A 21,259-nucleotide genomic window follows, 5' to 3' on the forward strand; every position below is an offset into this window, starting at 1 on the left:
TTTCAATAACAAGTTTGATACTTATATAAATTGAGTCGCCTAGTATCAAAACGTCATTTTTCCAGTTTTGAGATATGTAGCCCCCACTCCCCTGGATTCGTCTCATTAATACCTATCGACTGGTAGTAACGTTCCGTATTAAAACAGTCAAAATTTTGCCTAAAACACATCACAAAGTTTGCCTTCCATTTCAAAGTAACCTACGTTTTAGGAGATTTCCGTATCAAAACAACCAATATTTAAAAGAGCCAATCAGGACACTTTCTTTCATTCACGTGACCCGAATATCGTAAACAAGAAACATGGCCGATTCACTTTAATCAGTACTTGGTTATTTGCAAATTTTTAATATATAATAGCACATTAATCGAAATTTAAGAACTTTTAAATTAATACAAAGAAATGGATATTTCACCCGTTCCAGTAACACCAACTAAATGCCGAAAAAGAATTAGACATCCTGAAAAACAGAAATGTAATGTTAAGAAACGTCTCAGGTAAGAGAACTATTTGTAACAGTATGGCTTAAACCTCTATTTGAATTTAAAGTCTCTTGTTTTTGAACCACCAATTTTTCAGGAGATCTGCAAACAGTTTTCTTTCCATTTCAGATACATTGGAAAAGTACCAAAACAACCGCATTGCAAGCACAAATTAACAGCTTTTGAGTGCAGAAAATTGAAACTAAGAGAACTTGCAGAAATCAACAAACGATTCTACTCCAATTCAACAAAGATTGCACAAGATGCATTTATATTAAATGGTATTGAAATACAGGATGTAAAAAGACGATGTAAGCAGCAAGAATTGCAAGAAGGGAGGTAGAGATCAGTGAAAATAATGACGTGAAAATATCTCATTAATTTAAGTAATAATACGGTTGTAAATGTCTGCCTAAAGGCATTTCTGAATATATTTCGTATTACACGACAAAGAGTTAGAACGATCATTGAAAATTATAAAAAGAACAATAATGCACCAATTGAAAGAAGGGGTGGAGACAGAAAGACAACAAAATTTTTAACTAAGAAGAAAAGTGTAATAGTTTTATAATGAAACTAAAATGCATTAAATCACATGATTGACGTGGCAAATCCGAACGGAGATACCTGTCTGAAAACTTAAAAATTACTAAGCTCTACTTTTTACTCAAGTGATCCGTCAGATGAGCCTATCAAGAGAGGCTTTTTCCGGGTATTGTTTAACAAAAATTTCAACTTAGGCTTTCGTACACCACAGATATGTATTCCACATGTTTATTACTCCAGGAAAAAATTAAACGATCTGAATCAAAAAGTGCCAGACCAGCAGGCATATTATAGCAGTCAGCTTTATTTACATAATCTTATTGTCATTTAGGGATACTCAAAGGCTGCATTTGGGCCTCAGAACTCATTCAGCTATTACTGGATCGAGGACCAATAAGGGAAACCTTCCAATCATGTAGCCTCTGCAATCTGGCACCGTTTATGACAAACAGATATGTCAAAGGTAACTACTGTGAGACTTGTGTGTGACAGACGTGGTGGTCATGCTTGACATGGTTATGCAAGCGAGCTCCAGTGAATATAAAGACAATTGAGCTATTATTCTTGGGCTGATTGAAAGAGAAATAAAAAAACTTGAAGTTGTAGCATATCCTGCAGAATATTACAATGCAATGAAAGATTATACCTACCACTGTTTTGTTAGCTGACCAAGATTTTAACTTTTTCGACTGGAAGACCGAGGCTGATAGCTTCATTAAAGTTACAAGGCAGTGGTATTTTAAACTTACGGAATGTAAACGACTTTATTTGAACCTGGAGACATTTTGGTGAAGGGTCATCCAAATGTCAACGTTTCAACTAGAGTATTTCGAAGCTTAACCAAGATTAATTAATGAAACGTTATCTCGTATGAATCCTACCATACTTGAACCCAACAATATACATGAAATGTCAGTCGGGAGCAGTTAAAAGACGTCAAGAATTTGGTTGAAATTCATTTTGGAGACACTTGGCCCCAAAATCCAAGGTTGGAATACTACAAAGCACCTTTACAGAACATGGATCTACCAAACGTACCCACGAAGACTCATTCTGTGATTCACAAAGTGAAAGAAATATAGCACTATCTGTGTAATTTTATTATGATTTTATTAAAATAAAATTAATAATGACAATAATGACTTTTGATTTAACTAGACCCATTTCAAATAACTTGGAGGAAGCGAAATTTGTATCAAAGTAACCAAAGTTTACAGTATTAGTATCATAATCAATAAATTAATTTTCTTTTTGAGTTTTCTCAGTATATCCTTGACAGACGATAAAAAATGTGTGTGAAAGAAAATCCTCATCATTAGGCAAATCGTAACAGAAATAAAGCTACCACAGAATTTCGCGGTTCCTGTAAAATTGGTCAAGGTGGAGATTGGAGACTTTGATAATAGGCGACTCAATTTCTGATCACCAAAATACAAACTCAAAAACTTACCAGTCAGTGAAATTCCGCGACACTTGCATTAACGTCATCGAAATAAGTATCGAAATGCTGACGAAGTGACTAATACCCTTCCAATAGGAAACTATAACAGCACAATCTAGACTACCCCGTTCGCTGATTTCCTTAAACAGTTCGATATCCTTATCCTTTTCTTGGATATTTTCCACAAACAGACTATTCTCTAGGGTACACTCAGACGATACAGATTCGGATTGAATACTCTCCTCCAGTTCTAAATCTACGGGTAAAGTGTCGTCGATGTTACAGAGTACGTCGACAGGTTTGCCTAAAATCAAAGTGGTGAAAAACATCTCGAAAGAATAAATGATACAATGCAACTACAGTACATTCAACCAACTTACACCTCTAAACGATTAACGGAATTCGCAGAACACCTTTTGTTGTAGTAAAAGGCACGGTAAACTGCACTGGAGCTCTCCATAATCTTTTTAATTACTTACTTTGTTTAGAATATTTTTGCCTGTATTATCAGTTAGAGTTAATTTGTATAAAATGAGGAGCAAAAATTCAAGTGGAATTTTAAATATTATTGTTTATTTGACTAATAGTGAATATATGTATAAATATAATAGTTAACCTGCTGTACAATTATTTTGTAAATAACATTTACAATTTTATTTTCCCGGATCCACAACTCTTCTATATTAATTTTTCACATATATTTACAGTTTTGGCCCATATTTTTGCCACATTTCCCTAACTGCATCGTCACTGTATCCACTGCATCCAACGTGATTATCATAATACGTTTTACATATACCCCAAATGTGTTCGATGGGATTAAACTTGCAGTGATACGGCGATAACCGTAGTATTTGATGTCCATAACTTGATACAATTTGGTCAAGTATATAAACTGTTGGTTTTTCATTACGTTTCGAAATTTCCAGTAATTCTGATTTAAATGCGTATTCCGGAATATTGATATTATTTTTAACTAACCCAGATATGATATGAAAATTATTTTAGGCGACGCAAATGCCAAAATAGGGTAGGAAGAAATATTTAGACCGACAATAGGAAAATATAGTAAACACAATGAAACTAATAAGAACGGACAATTCCTGATATATTTAGCAAGACAAAAAAATTTGATCATAATAAGCACATATTTCGAAAGAACAGGAATACACAAGTAAACATGAATATCGCCAGATAGAAAGACTAAAAACCAAATAGACCACGTGCTCATTGAAAAAGAAGAACAGCAATGTATAAAGAAGATAAGAACATACAGAGGACCAGACGCTGACTCAGATCATTACATGATGGGCATCAAAATTAAACAACTGATACCAGAAAACAAAAACAAAATAAAAGAAATGTATAAATAACCCAATTCGATTAGCAACAAAGAAAGAGCAAGAAATGTACGAGGAAACAATAGAAAGAGAACTAAAAAAGATACAAATAGAAGAGCTGAGAACAAATGGGAAAACATAAAGCAAGTAATGAACAAAGCAGCAAAAGAATGTAATAAACCAGAGAATAAAAAGAGGAAAGACTGGTTCGACATAGAGTGCCAAAAAGAAATAGAACTAAGAAAATCATTAAGGATAGAAATTATCACGAAAGAAACAACAGAGACAAAGAATAGATATATGGAGCAAAGACAAAAAGTAAAGAGGGTGCTGAGAGAAAAGAAGAGAAAACACAGAAAACAAGCTAAAAGAAATAGAAGAGAATTACAGAAATAAAAAATAAAAAACCTATATCAAGGTGTTAGAAATGAAAAAAGAGGTTTCCAACAAAAACCCATATTCGTTAAAAACAAAGCAGGAAATAATATAAGCGGTGAAGCAGAAATAGTCGAAATATGGAAAGAGTATTTTGATGAATTACTAAATGGCAATAATAAGTCAAACCAAAGAGATGTCTGGAAGCAGCAGCAAGAATCGAACACTTAGAATACATAGAAGATAATTCACCCAGCAAAGAACAAATCGAGGAAATCATAAAAAATCTGAAAAACAACAAATCCCTGGACAGAAAATAACATAACAGCAGAGATGATAAAATATGGTGGAAAACTGCTAAATGATTGGATATACAAGATCATAAAGGAGATATAGATAAAAGAACGAATACCAGAAGATTAGAAGGAAACAATTATTTGCCCATTACACAAAAAAGGAGACAAAACATAATGCAGTAATAACAGAGGAGTAGCGTTACTAAATACCGTATATAAAATCTTATCAAAATCCATAAAAGATAAGCTAGAAAAAGAAGTTGAAAATATAATAGACAAATATCAGTGCGGATTTAGACGAGGGAGAAGCACAACGGATCAAGTATTTGTAATCAGAGAATTACAAATATTTGGTCACAGCATACGATATAATAAAGAGGAAGGAATTAAAAGAGACCCTTGAGGAACTGTGAGTCAGAAAGTTGCGTAACATGATACATTCATGATACAACGTAAACAGTCATGCATCTGACAAATTTATAGAAAACGAAGGATTAAGGCAGGGCGATCCTTTGCCATCATTACTCTTCAATTTATGCCTAGAAAAAATAATGCGAGAAGCGAAAATCAATAGAGAAGGACTCCTATATCACAAAAGACACCAAGTTTTGGTATTTGCGGATGATGTAGTGTAGCTGGCAGGAGGAAAAAAAAAGAGCTACAGGAGATAGTACAGAGAATAGTAAAAGCAGCAAAGAAAATGGGACTTTACATATATGAAACTAAAACAAAATGTATGCAGTGGACAGATGAGCAGTTCAGGGACGGACAAAAGTTTAAAGTAGAAGTAGAAGAAGGATCATCATACGAATTCGAAATGGTAGATAGATTTACATACCTAGGTGCACTAATATCACGTAAACCTAACATTAGAGAAGAAATACAAGCTAGAATAATGGCAGGCAATAGAAGTGTATATAATCTTAGTGGAATGTTGAAAAGCAAGTTTTTATCAAGAAAGGCAAAAATACAGTTATACAAAACAACTATACAATCAATAGTAACATACTGCAGTGAGACATGGACAATGACAAAAAATGAACAAAATTTACTGGAGATATGGGAAAGGAAAATCCTGAGGAAGATATATGGAGAAATAATAAGGGACGGTTTATGGATAAAAAGATCAAATGTTGAGTTAAAGGAATTATATAATCAAACTAATATAATAGGAGTCATAAAGGCACAGAGACTAAGATGGCGAGGTCATCTAGAAAGAATGCCGAACACAAGGACTCCAAGAAGGGTACTAAACTACACTATAGCTTCAAAAAGGAGAAAAGGAAGGCCAAAAAAATAGATGGAATCAAGAAGTAGAAAAAGATATGGAAAAAGTGGACAAGAAGGCCAGAAAATAAAAATGAATAACAAGAAGGTACATAGAAGAATAACAGTACATAAAGAAAAGCGAAAATGAAGAAAGAACAAACTTTTCAAGCCATGGGCCTCTAAGGTGCATTATCTAAAACTATAACAGATGGTTCCCTCAGACTAGGTAACAGTTTCTCCTCGAGCCATTTAACAAACATATCTGCATTCATGTTTTTATGGGTAATCAGCAAATTTTAATTTTGAAAAAAATAAACAAATCTGCGTTTTCTATAAAGCCTTCTTTCTCTCCTGCATGAAGAATGATGTGTCTTTTGCCTTCGCTATATGTGTGTTTTATCGATTTTATGCTGTCGTCTTGCCAAATTCTTTTAATTCTACCCTTTGTAAATATCCATGTCTCATCTAAGTATACGAATGTTGCATTTTCAGATTTAAGTCTAGTATATTCCCTCAAAAATTAAATTCTTTTGTGAACCACACTTCTCCTTTCGCATAAAAGTAAGCTATTACTTTCTTTTTTGAATTTAAATCCTAAATCTCCCAACACTTTCCAAAGGCTCATAATTTCAGAAACTTGTCTTTCTCTTATTTTGACCAGTAAAGTATCTAACTTGACATGTTGATAATTTTCACAAATTCGATACAAAACTAGCACGGTAGTATTTGCTTCAGAAAAAAATTATTAAACAAGTAGGTGAAAGAAATTTACGTTAAATAACATTATGCAAGAATACTATTTATTAAAAAAAATGTAACAAAATATGCAAAACTATGAACAACGGGTTAATGACACATATATTTATTTTATACCTAAAATTTAGCAAAGTGTTAAATATTACGGAGAACACCAGTGCAGTTTACCGTGCATTTTACTACAACTAAAGGTTTTCTGCGAATTCCGTTAATCGTTTAGAGGTGTAAGTTGGTCGAATATACTGTACTCACCAATTGATTTGATAGCCCCGTTTTCCAATAACAAGATCCTATCAGCGTGCAGCAGATATTTTACGTGGTGGGTGCACAGCAGTCTGGTTTTTCCTTGAAGAAGTCCTATGATGCAATGATGGAAAATGTGTTTGCCTACTTTGACGTCAACTGCCGATAGAATATCGTCCAAAAGATATACCTGCTTCTCTTGATAGATTGCTCTAGCTAGGGCTATTCTAGCCTTTTGACCTCCGGAAAGAGTGCCCCCGCTGTCTCCTACTTCTGTAAATTATTTTTTTTATTAATAGGATCGTACAACAACTTAAGTAATAAACGAGAAATTAGAGATTATCGTTTCAAAAGCAGACTCCGGAGCGATCTGTAACGTGAGATGACTATAGTTCTTAGTTATTTCCTATGTATACATAAGTGATTTATTTATATTGTGACATGACATGTATTGTTTACTATGTAAAAATTGTCAATAAATGTATCTATATATCTATATCCACATTAAGTTTAAGTTTGTTTGCAATGAATAATACAGGTATATTCAAACATTTATACGCACTCAAAGATATCATTAACAATTAAATTACCTGTTTTGTCTCCTGCTGGTAAGATCTGCATATCTTCGACCAGACCACAAGCAAATATTATATCTCTGTATTTCTTCTCTTCGTACGGTTTCCCGAATAAAATATTGTCCCTAATTGTCCCTCTTTGTAACCATGGTTGTTGTGTTACCAGTCCAAAGCCTAAAACACGTTTAAATATTTGCGAATATGAAAAAACAACAAAAATGGACAGGTATTTTGTATTCAGATTCTTAAAGAAAATATTTATAATTTGTTTTTCAACTTTAAATCTTGTTTCATCAAAAAAATTGTTTCATCTTACCTGATTCTACTTGACGTACAGCAAGACTACCGGATTCTATAGCGAGTTCACCTAATATTGAGGAAAGCAACGTAGATTTACCACAACCAACTGTACCCATAATGCCAATAAATTCACCCTAAAAAAGAACAAAACATAAGTTTTGTTTTCAAGGAGTTCATTTCGATATTAAGTGATAAACAACAAACACACTCCAACTTGTTTGGATAGTATTCGACTTTAGACTTGATAGTAGTCTGATTCAGGATGAATTTCGTGAAGGTGAACCAAAAGGAGAGGGGGAGGGGAAGGAGGGGAGTGAAATTATTCTCGAAGAATTGAAAATTTTTTTCAACGAATGTCTTTACAGAGGCGAAGTCCCAGATGATTGGAATTAAAGTTTTTCAATAGTTCTCTTCAAAAAAGGAGACAGGGGAGATCTGAAAAACTATAGACCAATCTACCTGCTGTCTTCTTCTTGCAGTACCGTCTCCTATCGGAGGTTGGCTACCATCACAGCAATCTTCACTTTGTTGGCTGCAGCTCTGAACAACTGTATTGAACTGCACTCATACCACTCCCTTAAATTTTGCAACCAGGAAATCCTCCTATGTCCCACATTTCTCTTTCCCGAGATTTTTCCTTGGATTATGAGTCTAAGCAGAGAGTACTTTTCTCCTCTCATTATGTGGCCCAGATATTCCAGTTTTTTCGTTTGTATGGTTTTTATGACTTCGCATTCCTTCCCCATCTTCAGCAGAACATCTTGATTTGTTACTCTTTCTGTCCATGGTATCTTCCACATTCTCCTGTAACACCACATCTCGAATGCCTCAATGTTTTTAATGTTTATCTTTTTCAGTGTCCAGGCTTCCATGCCGTACAGCAGAACGGAGAAAACATAGCACCTTAACATTCTCGTTCTTAAGTTTATATTTATGTCCCGGCTGCACAGAAACTTTTTCATTTTGACAAACGATTGTCTCGCTATCTCTATTCGCCTCTTGATTTCTCTTGTCTGGTCATTAGTATCAGTGAAGCAAACCCCTAAATATTTGTAAGACGTAACCCTTTCAACTGGCTGATTATTTATGGTTAAATTCACATTGGTGTATAGCTTCTTTGTTACAATCATGAATTTAGTCTTTTTGATGTTCAGTTTTAGACCATATTTTTTGGTATGGGTGTTTATGTTTTTCATCAAAAAAAAAGAAGAAGAACCAAAATTCAACACAAAAAAGGGAATAACTTTGTATTTACGAATTTGACATCAAACGACTTCTTTTCATCCATTTTCACCAATAGCTGAGCAGTAAAACCATCAGATTCTATGGCAAGTTCACCTAAAACCATTTACCGCAATCCACCGTACTCCTATTGCACATAAATTCTGCTAAAAAACAAAAAGTTCTATTTAGGGTGAATTTTGTGGGAGTCGTCGAAAATTTAACACAAAAGTCCGTAAAAGATAAGTATCTCGAATCAAATAGTTCATTTTTCTTCGACAAATCTGCACAATATCACAATTACTATCCACAATCATTCATTAATTTGACATGAAATGACTTCTTTTTATCCATTTCTACTAATATGTGGGCAACAAAATCACCAGATTCTACGCAAGTCTACACATAACATAAAAGTCCACTAAAAACTGAAGAACCTCAAAGCAAAAGGTTTGTTTTTCTTCGAAAAATCTGCACATGATCTAAGAAACGTCAATTTTGAACGTTAAACCATTTGTTAGTCAGAAGTTTTCATAAAAGTGAGAAAAAACAACCGCTGAAAATTTTTTTTACACATTATAACAACGCAAAAACTTAAAACATGGAATTCGGGATCATCCACAATTATTCAGCGATTTTGCACCAAATTACTTCTTTTGATTCACTTCCACTAATAAAAACTAGCGGGAGAACGTTCTAAAATGACTCCAGAAGAGATTCATGGTTTTAAAGAGTTCAAAGTGCATAAAAGACTTTGAAAATTGGTTCAAACGCATAGAAAAGTGCATCGAGAGTTGTGGAGGATATCTTGAAAAAAACAATACCTGAATACACTTTATGATTATAAATATTTTACTTCGAAGGACAAAAATAAATCAAACTTCAGAAAGATAGATATTATAATAGGTCATTATAATACTTGACAATTAAAAAAAATTGGTATATACTTTTTTTTAACATAACTGTTACTTACTTTTTTTTAACTTCCTGCTTACTTACTTTCTTTATCTTCAAATTTATATCCTTGAGTTTGAAAATAATGTTTTCTCTTCTTTGGACACTGCTTTCACCTTGTTCTCGTTTTTGTAAAATCCTTTTTCCTTTCCCCTTTCCTTTAGGCACTTGTACGATGGGAGTGGCTTTTTCCCAACTGAAACTGGCGTTAGAGATGGACATTTCTGTATTTTGGGTGTCATCTTCTAGTACCTTGTGGTCGTAGATTTCGTTTAGGTTCATATATGGGAGCTGAACACATAAAATTTGGATGTTAATTTATTATATTATTAATAATTAAGTCCAGAGAAAAGAAATATGAGAAATTTACAATAGAACAAACGAAAATAGATCAAATAGGTTAATTTTAAGTGTAATAGTTAAGAAAAATTAAAGTATCACCAAATTTATTGTGGTGTAACATAATGAGAAACAATATATTTCCAAATATTGAAGATAATACAATAAACAAGATATATATGGCTTCGAGAGTAAGAACGGAAAATAAAGAAAGGGAGATAGAAAAGAGAAGATAAAGAAAAATAAAAGAGATGACAAAGAAAGAATGAGCAGAGACAAGAAAGATGGAGGGAGGAGGAGAAAGAAAAAAGAGAAAAAGATGACTGAAGGTACAATAAACAAAACATAAATATGCACAAATACGAATACTATTAAGAATAAGAGGGGAGAGAAGAGAAGGAGAGACACAAATGAGAAAGGGAGGTAAAGTTGTCTGTGAGAGCGAAGGAGAAAAGGTATGATATGGAAAGAAGATAAGGAGGAAATCTGAGAGAGACCCATCTGAATCCGCTATAGTATTTACGATGTAAAAAGAAACTTGTTTAATCTTACGTTTCAACGTGAACTTAGAAAAGAGCAATGGAGAGAGGAAGGGGAGACAGAGACAATAAGATCGGAGACAAGGACGATGGGGGAAGATGGACAGAGAGGAAAGAGGGGAGATCTAGATGGAAAAAAGAGGCAGTGAGAGTTACAAAGGATAAGGATTTACGAGGAAAGGGAAAAGCGATGAAGAAGGGGAAAGAGATGATAGAGAGCGCAAAGAAGAGATAAGGAGATAAACAGAGAGAGAGAGAGACAAATTAAGACAAAGAATAATGACAAACTTGCAAACAAGAAACGAAAATGGATCAAATACTGCAATTTGTACACTTAAATAGAATTTACGAAATAAAAAACTTGTTTACGTATTAGCAACTTATTTCAACGTGTACGTGATTTTCAACTAAAAGTTTTTTTATAATAAATCGTAAAAACACGAATACTTTGCATAAAATAGAGAGGGAGGGAAAGAGACACGGAGAGAGTGGGTGAGAAAAAAAGCTTGAGGGAAAACAATGACAGGAGAAAAAGAGAACAGAGAGAAAGAGGGCGAACAGAGACATATTGAGATAATAAGAAAACAGAAAAGGAGAAAGATAGCAAAGTTTTCTTGAATCGCAAGGCTTAGAAAAAAAGGAATGTTAGAGGGATACAGAATAAGAAGATTGGGAGAAAGTGCGAGGAGAGAGAAAGAGAAGAGAAAGATAGGACGGAGAACGGGAAAAGATAGAGGAAAATGGTGGCAGGAAATAGATAGGAGGGTCCTTTAAGAGATATAAATAAAAGAGAATAGTAGTAGCGAGAGAAATAGGAGACAGGAAAGCGTGAGTGGAGAAGAAGACAGGAAAAGGAGAGAATTTAAAGAGTAAAGAGAGAGTAAAATGAAGAAAAAAGAAGGGAGCTTTAGTAGATATAAATGGGACAGAGAGTGGATGTAGAGAAGCAAATATGAGATATGTTAGAATAATATATTAAGATAATAAGAAAAGAGAAATAAAGAGAGACACTAGAGAGATATAGCAAAGGCTGATTAAGTTACGATTCTTTGAGAAAATCGAACAGTTCAAGAGCTACACAATAAGAAGATATAAAAAGGGTTGGACGACAGCAATAGATAAGAGAGAAAGAAGAAAAATAGGACAGGGATAAGGTAAAGATAGAGAAAAATGGGGAAGAAAATTAATACAAGGTAGGTCTAATACATGGAATTCTGATTGAGTAGTGGTAGAGACAGGAAAGCGTGAGGGGAGATAAAGAGAGGAAAAAGAAAGATTTTAAAGTTTCAGATTAATCAAGGTGAATACAGAAGGAAAGTCTAGTAGATATAAATAGGATAGAGAGTGAAGATAGAGAAAAATGAGATTCTGGTAGAGGTTAAACGTAAGAAGAGAGATAATTTGAGATACTGGGGAAAGAGAAACAGAAATGGCCAATGCTACTTAAGCTTCGATTTTTTGACAAAATATAATAGTTAGAGAGATACATAATAAGAAGGTAGAGGGTGTGTGGAAGCAGAACAGAGAGAAAAATGATGGAAAGAAATCAATAGAAGGGCGATCAAAGAGATATAAATGGAAGATAATAGTGGTAGATAGATAAATAGGGGATCAAAAAACGTCAGGGGAAAAAGAGAAGAGCGAGAAATAAGGTAAAAGGAGAGTAAAATAAAAAAGAGGTAAATGGCAGGTAGAGAAATTAAAACGTGGAAAAAGAGATATTGAAATGAGAAGAGAGAGAGATATTGAGAGGGAGAGAGCGCATAAGCTGCTTGGGGCCCGAAACTTGGAGAAAATAGAAGAGCTAGAGAGATACATCATAAAAAGATAAGCAGAGGGTAAGAAAAGAATGATAAAAGAAAACATTACAGAAAAAACATAGAAAACGAAAGGGTTATGATAGAGAAAAATGATGAGAAGAAATAAATAGGAGGAAGGTCTAGAAGATATAAATAGAAGGGAGTAGTGATACTGAGAGAAATAGGTGACAGCAAATGGTAAAAGATAAACAAACAGATAGAGAGGGTGAATAGAAGGAAAATAAATTAGAGGAATGTTTAAGCAGCATAAATAGGATAGAGAAAGGAGGTAGAAAGAGAAATACGAGATATATTGTAGGTAGAAAGAGGATATGAGTGTTTTTACCGAAATTACATCATTCCAAACTTAGAGTTAATGTTATTAATGTCAGTGGAAACATAAAAAACATAATTGATATTGATATTTGATCTGAACACAATATTTTCTTGGATTTAAGTGTTTCTTCGTCCTTTATAACAAATTTTATAATTAAACTCTCCTACAGGGCATACTTACATCTAGTAACTTCTGAATTCTCTTCAACGACACCCAGGCTTCAGTCAAACCGTTCAATACCCAAGGAAAAGCGTTCAGAGGGCTTACCAGCATGTTCAGAAGGGCTATGCTTGTAAACACAGTGGCAGCAGTCAATTTATTTCCCATCAGGACGTAAGTAACGAATGTCAAAATGGCGATGACCACCGGAGTCGTAGCCCAGAAGTATACGCAGAGGGCGTCCAGGTATTTGCGACCTTTCAGGTACTTCAGTTCGGCGTCCCTTTGTCCTAGACAAAAATTTCTTTCTTAGTTTCTTCATATATTAACACTGACTAATTAATGGTAAAACTTTTGTATATTAATATTTAAACTTACTAGTAATAAGTCTTATAAAGTGCTGTTCCCAAACATACAATTTGATGGCCTTAATACCCCTGAGTATTTCGAAAGTCAATTTCACTCTGCCGTCCTTTTGTTCCATCATCTTGGTACTAAGATCGCCGATCTTGTTCGCTATGCATTTATTTATGGGAATGAGGATAATACTAAATAGAACACCAGCTAAAAACGCCAGTCCCACTTGGTTGTACAGAAGGTAAAGGGATACAAAAAGCTAAAAGAAAGAAAGAAAAAATTCAAAACGTACCATTAGTATAAAGGACTAAAGGTTTTAGAAAAATCTTCACATTACTCTTGATTTTGCTTACGATAATTTTTGTATAAACCACAAACATTGTGAGAGTTAAAATGAGTCCTTGTTCGACACACTTCATGTACTAAGAACCAACGAACGGAGTAAATTTAAAAAAAATCAAACTCAAATAAAAAAACAAACCTGGAAAGGTATACTCCATACTGCGTGAAAACTTGGACAAGAATTAACAATCCGGTCTGTATCTGTAGACATGTAGTTCATTATCTCTCCCACAGATAATTTCGACATTAAAATCGTCGATCTCACCGACAAGGTTTTCCTATATATAGTATTGATTATAGCTCCCCTCATTTTGAGACCCACCACAGACATCATGAAATTAAAGTGGGAATCACAGAGAGCAGCTAAAACAAAAGTATAATGAAAATATAATTCGTACTACACCGATTAAACTGTTCAGTAAACCTTCGGTATTTAATACTTACACATAGAAGTACTAACAACCAACAGTACAGCGTAGAGATAGCCCCATTTAATATCTATTGATCTCTTTTCTATAAAGTCCACTAATTTGTTCAACAAAATTGGTCCAGCAAAATTACTACAATCTGCCAGCAACCTCAAGATACCAACGCTGTAGAATTGCCAGGCGTAGCACTTGTGAAGCGCCGCTAACAAACTAGAACTTCTGCGTGGATGAATAACCACTACCTCTCGGGAAGAATCCGTATCTAAAAAATCGTTAGGTACTATAAAGAAAATCAGTGTAAACACTCAAACATTCCTACATCTCTGTTAACAGGTGTTATTAGTCTTAGATATAGGGCGACCAAAATTTTTGACAAAGTCCGTTATCTCTGTTATTATAGCAGATCTTCTTCTTCTTAAAGTGCCTATCCGTTCCGGATGTTGGCGATCATCACGGCTATCTTTACTTTGTTTATTGCGGCGCGGAACAGTTCAGTGGTAGTCGTGTTATACCACTTTCGTAAATTTTGAAGCCAGGAAATGCGTCTTCTTCCCGGTCCTCTCTTACCATTTACTTTACCTTGGAGAATCAGCTGGAGAAGGCCGTAACGTTCTTGATTTCTCATGACATGTCCTAGATATTCCAACTTTTTAGTTTTGACGGTCATGAGAATTTCACATTCTTTCCCCATTCTACGCAGGACCTCCACATTAGTAACTCTGTCAACCCAGGATATACGTAAGATGCGCCTATAACACCACATTTCGAAAGCTTCGAGCCGATTCATAGATGCAACAGTCAGTGTCCATGCTTCCATTCCGTAGAGCAGAACTGTGAATATGTAGCAGTTCAATAGACGGCATTTTGTTTTTAATAATATGTCTCGACTGTTGAAAATAGTTCTCATTCTAACGAATGCTGCTTTTGCTTTTATTATTCGCTGTTTAATTTCTGTTGAGTGGTCCCATTGGCTATTTAAATTGGTGCCTAGATATGTATATTGCTCGACTCTTTCGATATTCTGTTGGTTGATTGTAAGTTGAGCGTTTAGTATTGGTTTTTTACTAATTGTCATAAATTTGGTTTTCTTTATGTTAAGAGCTAGTCCGTATCTGTTGCTGACATCTGTTATGCGATTTGTTAATATCTGTAAGTCATTCAGATTATCGGCAAAAACTATAGTGTCATCTGCATATCTAATGTTATTCAACCATTCACCGTTTATTAGTATTCCTTTCGCACAACCGTCTAAAGCTTCCTTAAATACCCATTCAGAATAAATATTGAACAACAATGGAGACAAAATACAGCCCTGTCGTACTCCACGTTCTATTGCAATTTTATCAGTTAACTGGTCTTCTATTTTGATTTTGGCCGTTTGATTGTAGTAAATGTTTCTGATAATTCTAAGATCTTTGTTGTCAATTCCAATTTCTTGCATTAGAGTCATTAATTTGTCATGTTTTACTCTGTCAAATGCCTTCTGGTAATCTATAAAGCATACGTATATGTCACAATTCACATCCCTGCATCTCTGAAATAGCACCTGTACAGCAAAAAGGGCCTCCCGTGTTCCCAGAGCATCACGAAATCCGAATTGTGTTCTTGTTAGTTGTTCCTCACATTTTGTATATATTCTTTTGTGGATGACCTTTAGAAATGTTTTAAGTAAATGGCTCATAAGGCTTATAATTCTATAGTCTTCGCACTTTCTCGCATTGGGTTTTTTTGGAAGATTTATAAAAGTTGACACTAACCACTCTTGGGGAACCACGCCCGTATCATATATACTGTTAAATATATTTGTCAACCATTTTATGCCATCATAGTCCATAAGTTTTAAGAATTCTGAGTGAAAATTATCAGGGCCTACTGCTTTACCATCTTTGTTGCTTTTGATGGCATATTTTACTTCTTCGACTGTAAATGGTGGTCCAGATTCGCAATTGGTGTTTGTTGTAATACCAGTGTTACTTCGTATATCTTCAAAAGTTTTTTCCACGTATTTAATCCAAATATCTCTTTTATGCTCTATTTCCAGTACTATGTTTCCCTGATTATCTGTCAGGAATCCAGTGTTCTTGTGTTTATATAAGCCTGCCGCTTCTTTAATCTTTTTATGGAGGTTAAATGAATCATGTTTTTGTTGTAATGACTCTATCTCTGTACACTTCGAGCTAAACCAATTTTCTTTTGCTATTTTAATAGCCCTTTTTATTTCGTTATTTATGTTGTTGTAGTAATTCTTATTATCTTTAGCGTTTCTTCTGTCTTCCATCATACATAGAATCTCCTCCGTCATCCATTCCTTTTTATTTGTTCTTTCAGGTTTTAAGTATTTCTCTGTTATTTCTTGACTTACTTTGTGCAAATTTTCTAGTTCTACATCTGTGTTATCTGTTTCTGTACGGGCCCATGGTTTTTCTGTACGAGCCCACGTTTTTTCTTTTAGGCGTTTTTGTACCTTTTCCTTTACTGTTTTATTTTTCAGTTGGTTAATATCGTACTTCATAATTTTTGGTCTTTGAACTTTCTTTAAACTAAGTTTCATTTTGGCGATAAGTGGATTGTGGTCCGAATTTATGTCGGATCCCGGGTACGCTTTAACAGATGTTATAGAGTTTCTAAATCGTTTGTTAATAAGAATATAGTCTATTTGATTTCGTACTGTGTGATCTGGAGTATCCTGGGGAGATTTCATTATAGCAGATACCAAACAATTACTTTAAAAAGTTATAAACCAAATTTCAAAGAAAAAATATATTGGAACAAACAGCAAAATAATAATAATAGCCAAAACGGTTGCCCTCCAATAAATAAACAATAATTTATCCACCGTTATGATTTTCTTGTCAAACCCTAAAATTCCTGAGAAATATCTAAACTACATTCATTTTACAAATTCCCAATTGTCAATAGAAGCACGTGAAAGCCAAACAGGGTCGTACTGATGTGTATCATATGATTTTTAAAAATATTTCTTTTGAAACCTCTTACCCCCCTTCATATGTACAAGTTGGGTCTCGCGGAGTCACCTAATTGCAAGTGTGGAAAAGAAGGTAACTTATTACATAATGAATCTTGAATGTTCCCACGAATCAGTAAACATAAACAAATTTTATGATAATCTTATTATATTAAAAATTCCACTTCCCGTCTACCTGAACAATTTGATTTTCTCTAGAGATATCAATATATTAAAAACGATTTACGAACATATCAAAAACTGTAAATATAAATTGTAGCTTAAAACTAACTTATATTTAAGTAAATATTGTATTATAGCAAAAAAAAAAATTAAATATAAAAAAAAAAAAATAGAAAAAAAAATATATATAAAATTAATAATAAAAAAAAAAAAATATAAAGAATTAAAAAAAAAAAAGGAAGATGTTAACCTCCGAGATGTTGAATCGGGTTATGTCTTAGCGCAGGACAAAAAAAAAAATTAAAAAAGAGAAAAAAAATTAAAAAAGAAAAAAAAAAAGAATTAAAAAATAAGTTGTAATTTATTACTAATTGCACGTTAGATTGTACGGATGATTATATGTTTATTCCTCTAATTGTAAAAAATTCCTCTGATTGTAAAAATTGTTTGTCTTTAAATTTGTCTGGCTAACTGGCTCGGCCAAGGCCATCAAACTAAATATAAAAAAAAAATACTTTTGAAACTATTAGTGTAAGAATTTCTTGAAATTTAATCATTGTGAGAAAAATTTAATGTTCCATTGAAGAAAAATGTGCTAAAATAAAATATTCATTAACTGAGAGATACATAACAAAGTGAACATTTTGAATAAAGTAGCATTGTAATAAGTTTATCAAAGCATACAAAATACCATTTAAATTGCTCATGAGTCTTCGTCTGGATTTATTATTATGGGTTCGATATGGTTCTCTATTATATTGTCCAATTTCCACATTTTGGAGTCGACTTTTTGTTGAACGTGTTGCACACATTGTAGTTGGACCAATATTGTTTATTGCATCATAAAAAATATTTTTCATATCTGCAAATTTAAAAATAATGTTTTCGGTTGGTACATAATTTTTTACTTCTGCCCAGATAAGCCCAATCGCACTGAGCTCACAATGGTATGGGGACAGCCTTAACACTACTTTGTTTTGGCTTTTTGTCATATCATCAATGATATATTTATTATATTGTTCCTTATGTTCCTTAACGCTATTACACTTTTAACATGGAGTCATGAAATCCTATATTTTTTTATTTTAACCACGCTTGGATGTCAGCTTTTCTAGAAGCAGTAGTTGGAATTTTTTCCAATCTTCTGGAATGATAAGACGCGTTGTCCAATACGATTATGGAGTTGTCTTCTAATCGGGGAAGTATATTTTTGAACCAATTTTCGAAATACATTAGGAACCTAAGTTCCTGTAGCTGGCTATATACCATGTATCACAAAAAAAATTTTATTTCAAAATTTTTAGTAAAAGGTATAAAAAAAATACCCAAACGGGCTATATCACAAATACAGAACGTTTTCGGAATGTAAATTCCATCATCAGTGTAACAAAGTGCACATGCTATGAGCCACTAAAATATATGGGTGAAAACCCTTTAAATGTTATAAATTTACCAATATATTACATTATATACACTATTATACACTATTATATGTACTATTAAAAATTAGGATGTTTAAGTTACCGTTGGAATTGGTAACATGGCAACGTATGGCTCTACATCAGTTACTTGGTCCTGAGACAAAGTGTCTTTGAGGATCTGTTGTTATCAATATCCTAATTTTTAATAGTATATAATGTAACATATTTGTAAATTTATAACATTTAAAGGGTTTTCACCCATATATTTTAGTGGCTCATAGCATGTGCACTTTGTTACACTGATGATGGAATTTACATTCCGAAAGTTCTGTATTTTTGGGTATTTTATTTATACCTTTTACTAAAAATTTTGAAATAAAAATTTTCGAAAGATTTCGCGTCCGTCTCTTCTTGGTGGTCCCCACTTTGTTTTTATTCAAACACCCACAGCCCTTCTAGAACAAACCCATCTTCACTGCCAATGTGACAGATTATTAGTCTTCTTCCTTTTCCTGAAAATTTTATTATTTTAAAATTTACTTCAAGTGAAAAAGCACATAAACATTTACCTGCAGGATTTTTTAACCCCGTAGAAAGTCCATCTAAAAACGCTTGTTTATAAGACGTTACCGAATTTTCGACCCATATTTTAGATTTGGTGTCACCAGCGTTTAGCCAAGTCTCGTCTAAGTAGTAAATTTTGCGGTTTTCATTTCTGTAGGACTTAATATTTATCAGAAATTCTCGTCTTCACAAGACAGTTTCGTCCCTTTTCATCAAAATGCTGTTTCGCTGAAGACGTTGAAACTTAAAATTTATTTCTTTCAGTAATTTAAAAAACGTAGTTCTTAAAAAACGCAGATGGAAAGAGTATATTGAGGAACTGTTTAGTGATGAAAGGCAGAAGCTTAAAATTAACGAAGTAGTTACAGGACCTGACATAACTATGGACGAAATTGAACAAGCAATACGATTAGCAAAGACCCGAAAAGCGACGGGACCAGATAAAATACCGAGTGAAATAATAAAGCTCTTCGAAAGCTCAGGTAAAATATCTCTCCTTCGTCTGTTTAATAAAATTTATGAAACTGGCTATATACCAACGGATTAGCGGCTGTCGACTTTTGTGACGATACCTAAAAAAGCAAATGCAAAAAGATGTAGTGACTACCGAACCATCAGCTTGATGAGTCATGTTTTAAAGATATTTCTACGAATTTTGCACTCTAGGATGTAACAAAAAAATAGAACAACAACTTGGTGACACAGTTTGGATTCCGCAATAACCTTGGAACAAGAGAAGCACTATTTAGTATTCAGGTTATGGTACAGAGATGCAGGGATGTCGGGCATCCAGTTTATATCTGTTTTATTGACTTTGAGAAGGGCTTTGATCGAGTAAAACATACTGAAATATTAGCCATTCTTCAGCAGGTAGGTATTGATGATAAAGACCTACGCATTATTAAAAATCTTTACTGGCATCAACGTGCAAACATCAGGATTGGCCGGGACACCTCTGAAGAGCTTCAAATACGAAGAGGAGTAAGGCAGGGCTGCATTTTGTCCCCGTTACTATTTAACATCTATTCTGAGTTCGTTTTCAATAAAGCAGTGGATAATGTTCAATGTGGTTTAAAAATGAATGGCGTCAATATTAATAATTTGAGATATGCGGATGACACAGTGTTAATTGCAAGCAATTACGAAGAACTTCAACATCTAATTAATAGGATTACCACAACGTGTGATGAATATGGCCTTAAGCTAAACACCGCAAACACAAAGGTGATGGTCATCAGTAAAACGCCAATACAACCGGAAGTGGTAACAGCTTATGGTGAACAACTGGAGAGAACTAACAGTAACACTTACCTTGGTTGTAATCTAAATGAGAACTGGGACATGAGCAAAGAAATTAGAATACGGATAGAGAAGGAGCTGCATTCTTTAAGATGAAGAAACTGTTATGTGGAAACAATATTACTTTAAGTCCGAAAATTAGATTAGTGAGATGTTATGTGTTCTCTACTCTTTTGTATGGTGTCGAAGGTTGGACTTTGACGGATACACTTCTCACTGGAAACTGGAAGCCTTTGAAATCTGGCTGTATCGGAGAATCCTACGAATAAGTTGGGTGGATAGAGTTCGTAACGAAGCTGTATTGCATCGGATGGGAAAAGTTACGGAAGTCGTCAAAACAGTTAAAAATCGCAAACTTGAATATTTTGGCCATGTTATGCGCCACCCAGAGAGATATAATATACTCCATTTAATAATACAAGGCAAGGTAGACGGAAGAAGAGGGGCAGGTCGAAGAAGAACGTCATGGCTTAGAAACCTAAGAGATTGGTTTAACAGATCCTCTGCATCTCTTTTCCGAGCTGCCGTCAAGAAAATTTCTATAGCCAATTTGATAGCCAACGCTCGATAATCGAGCTCGGCACATGAAGAAGAGTTCTTTTGAAGTTAAGCAAAACCGGATCTTCATTAACAACCCTCAGAACTTTGTCTATTGTGGGTATTTCATTTCGAAAAAAGAATTGATGGATTATTCTTCTTATTGCTTTACGATGCTCAACTGATTTTGGT

The 21,259-nt window shown here is 33.9% G+C and overlaps 1 protein-coding gene across 2 annotated transcripts in view; it reads right to left on the minus strand.

Moving 5' to 3' along the window:
- LOC140444315 (ATP-binding cassette sub-family C member 10) overlaps nucleotides 1-21,259 on the minus strand; it is a 46,315-nt gene that overhangs the window by 20,804 nt on the left and 4,252 nt on the right. For both annotated transcript variants that reach the window (XM_072536065.1, XM_072536069.1), the window contains exons 5-13: nucleotides 14,115-14,360; nucleotides 13,810-14,033; nucleotides 13,350-13,587; nucleotides 12,993-13,261; nucleotides 9,844-10,089; nucleotides 7,640-7,757; nucleotides 7,339-7,497; nucleotides 6,758-7,021; nucleotides 2,479-2,773 (exon numbers count right to left, since the gene is read on the minus strand). In XM_072536065.1, coding sequence (XP_072392166.1) covers nucleotides 2,479-2,773; nucleotides 6,758-7,021; nucleotides 7,339-7,497; nucleotides 7,640-7,757; nucleotides 9,844-10,089; nucleotides 12,993-13,261; nucleotides 13,350-13,587; nucleotides 13,810-14,033; nucleotides 14,115-14,360 — 2,059 coding nt within the window. The remainder of the gene's footprint in view (nucleotides 1-2,478; nucleotides 2,774-6,757; nucleotides 7,022-7,338; nucleotides 7,498-7,639; nucleotides 7,758-9,843; nucleotides 10,090-12,992; nucleotides 13,262-13,349; nucleotides 13,588-13,809; nucleotides 14,034-14,114; nucleotides 14,361-21,259) is intronic.

The sequence above is a fragment of the Diabrotica undecimpunctata genome, chromosome 1 (assembly GCF_040954645.1).
Source record: "Diabrotica undecimpunctata isolate CICGRU chromosome 1, icDiaUnde3, whole genome shotgun sequence".
NCBI lineage: Eukaryota > Metazoa > Arthropoda > Insecta > Coleoptera > Chrysomelidae > Diabrotica > Diabrotica undecimpunctata.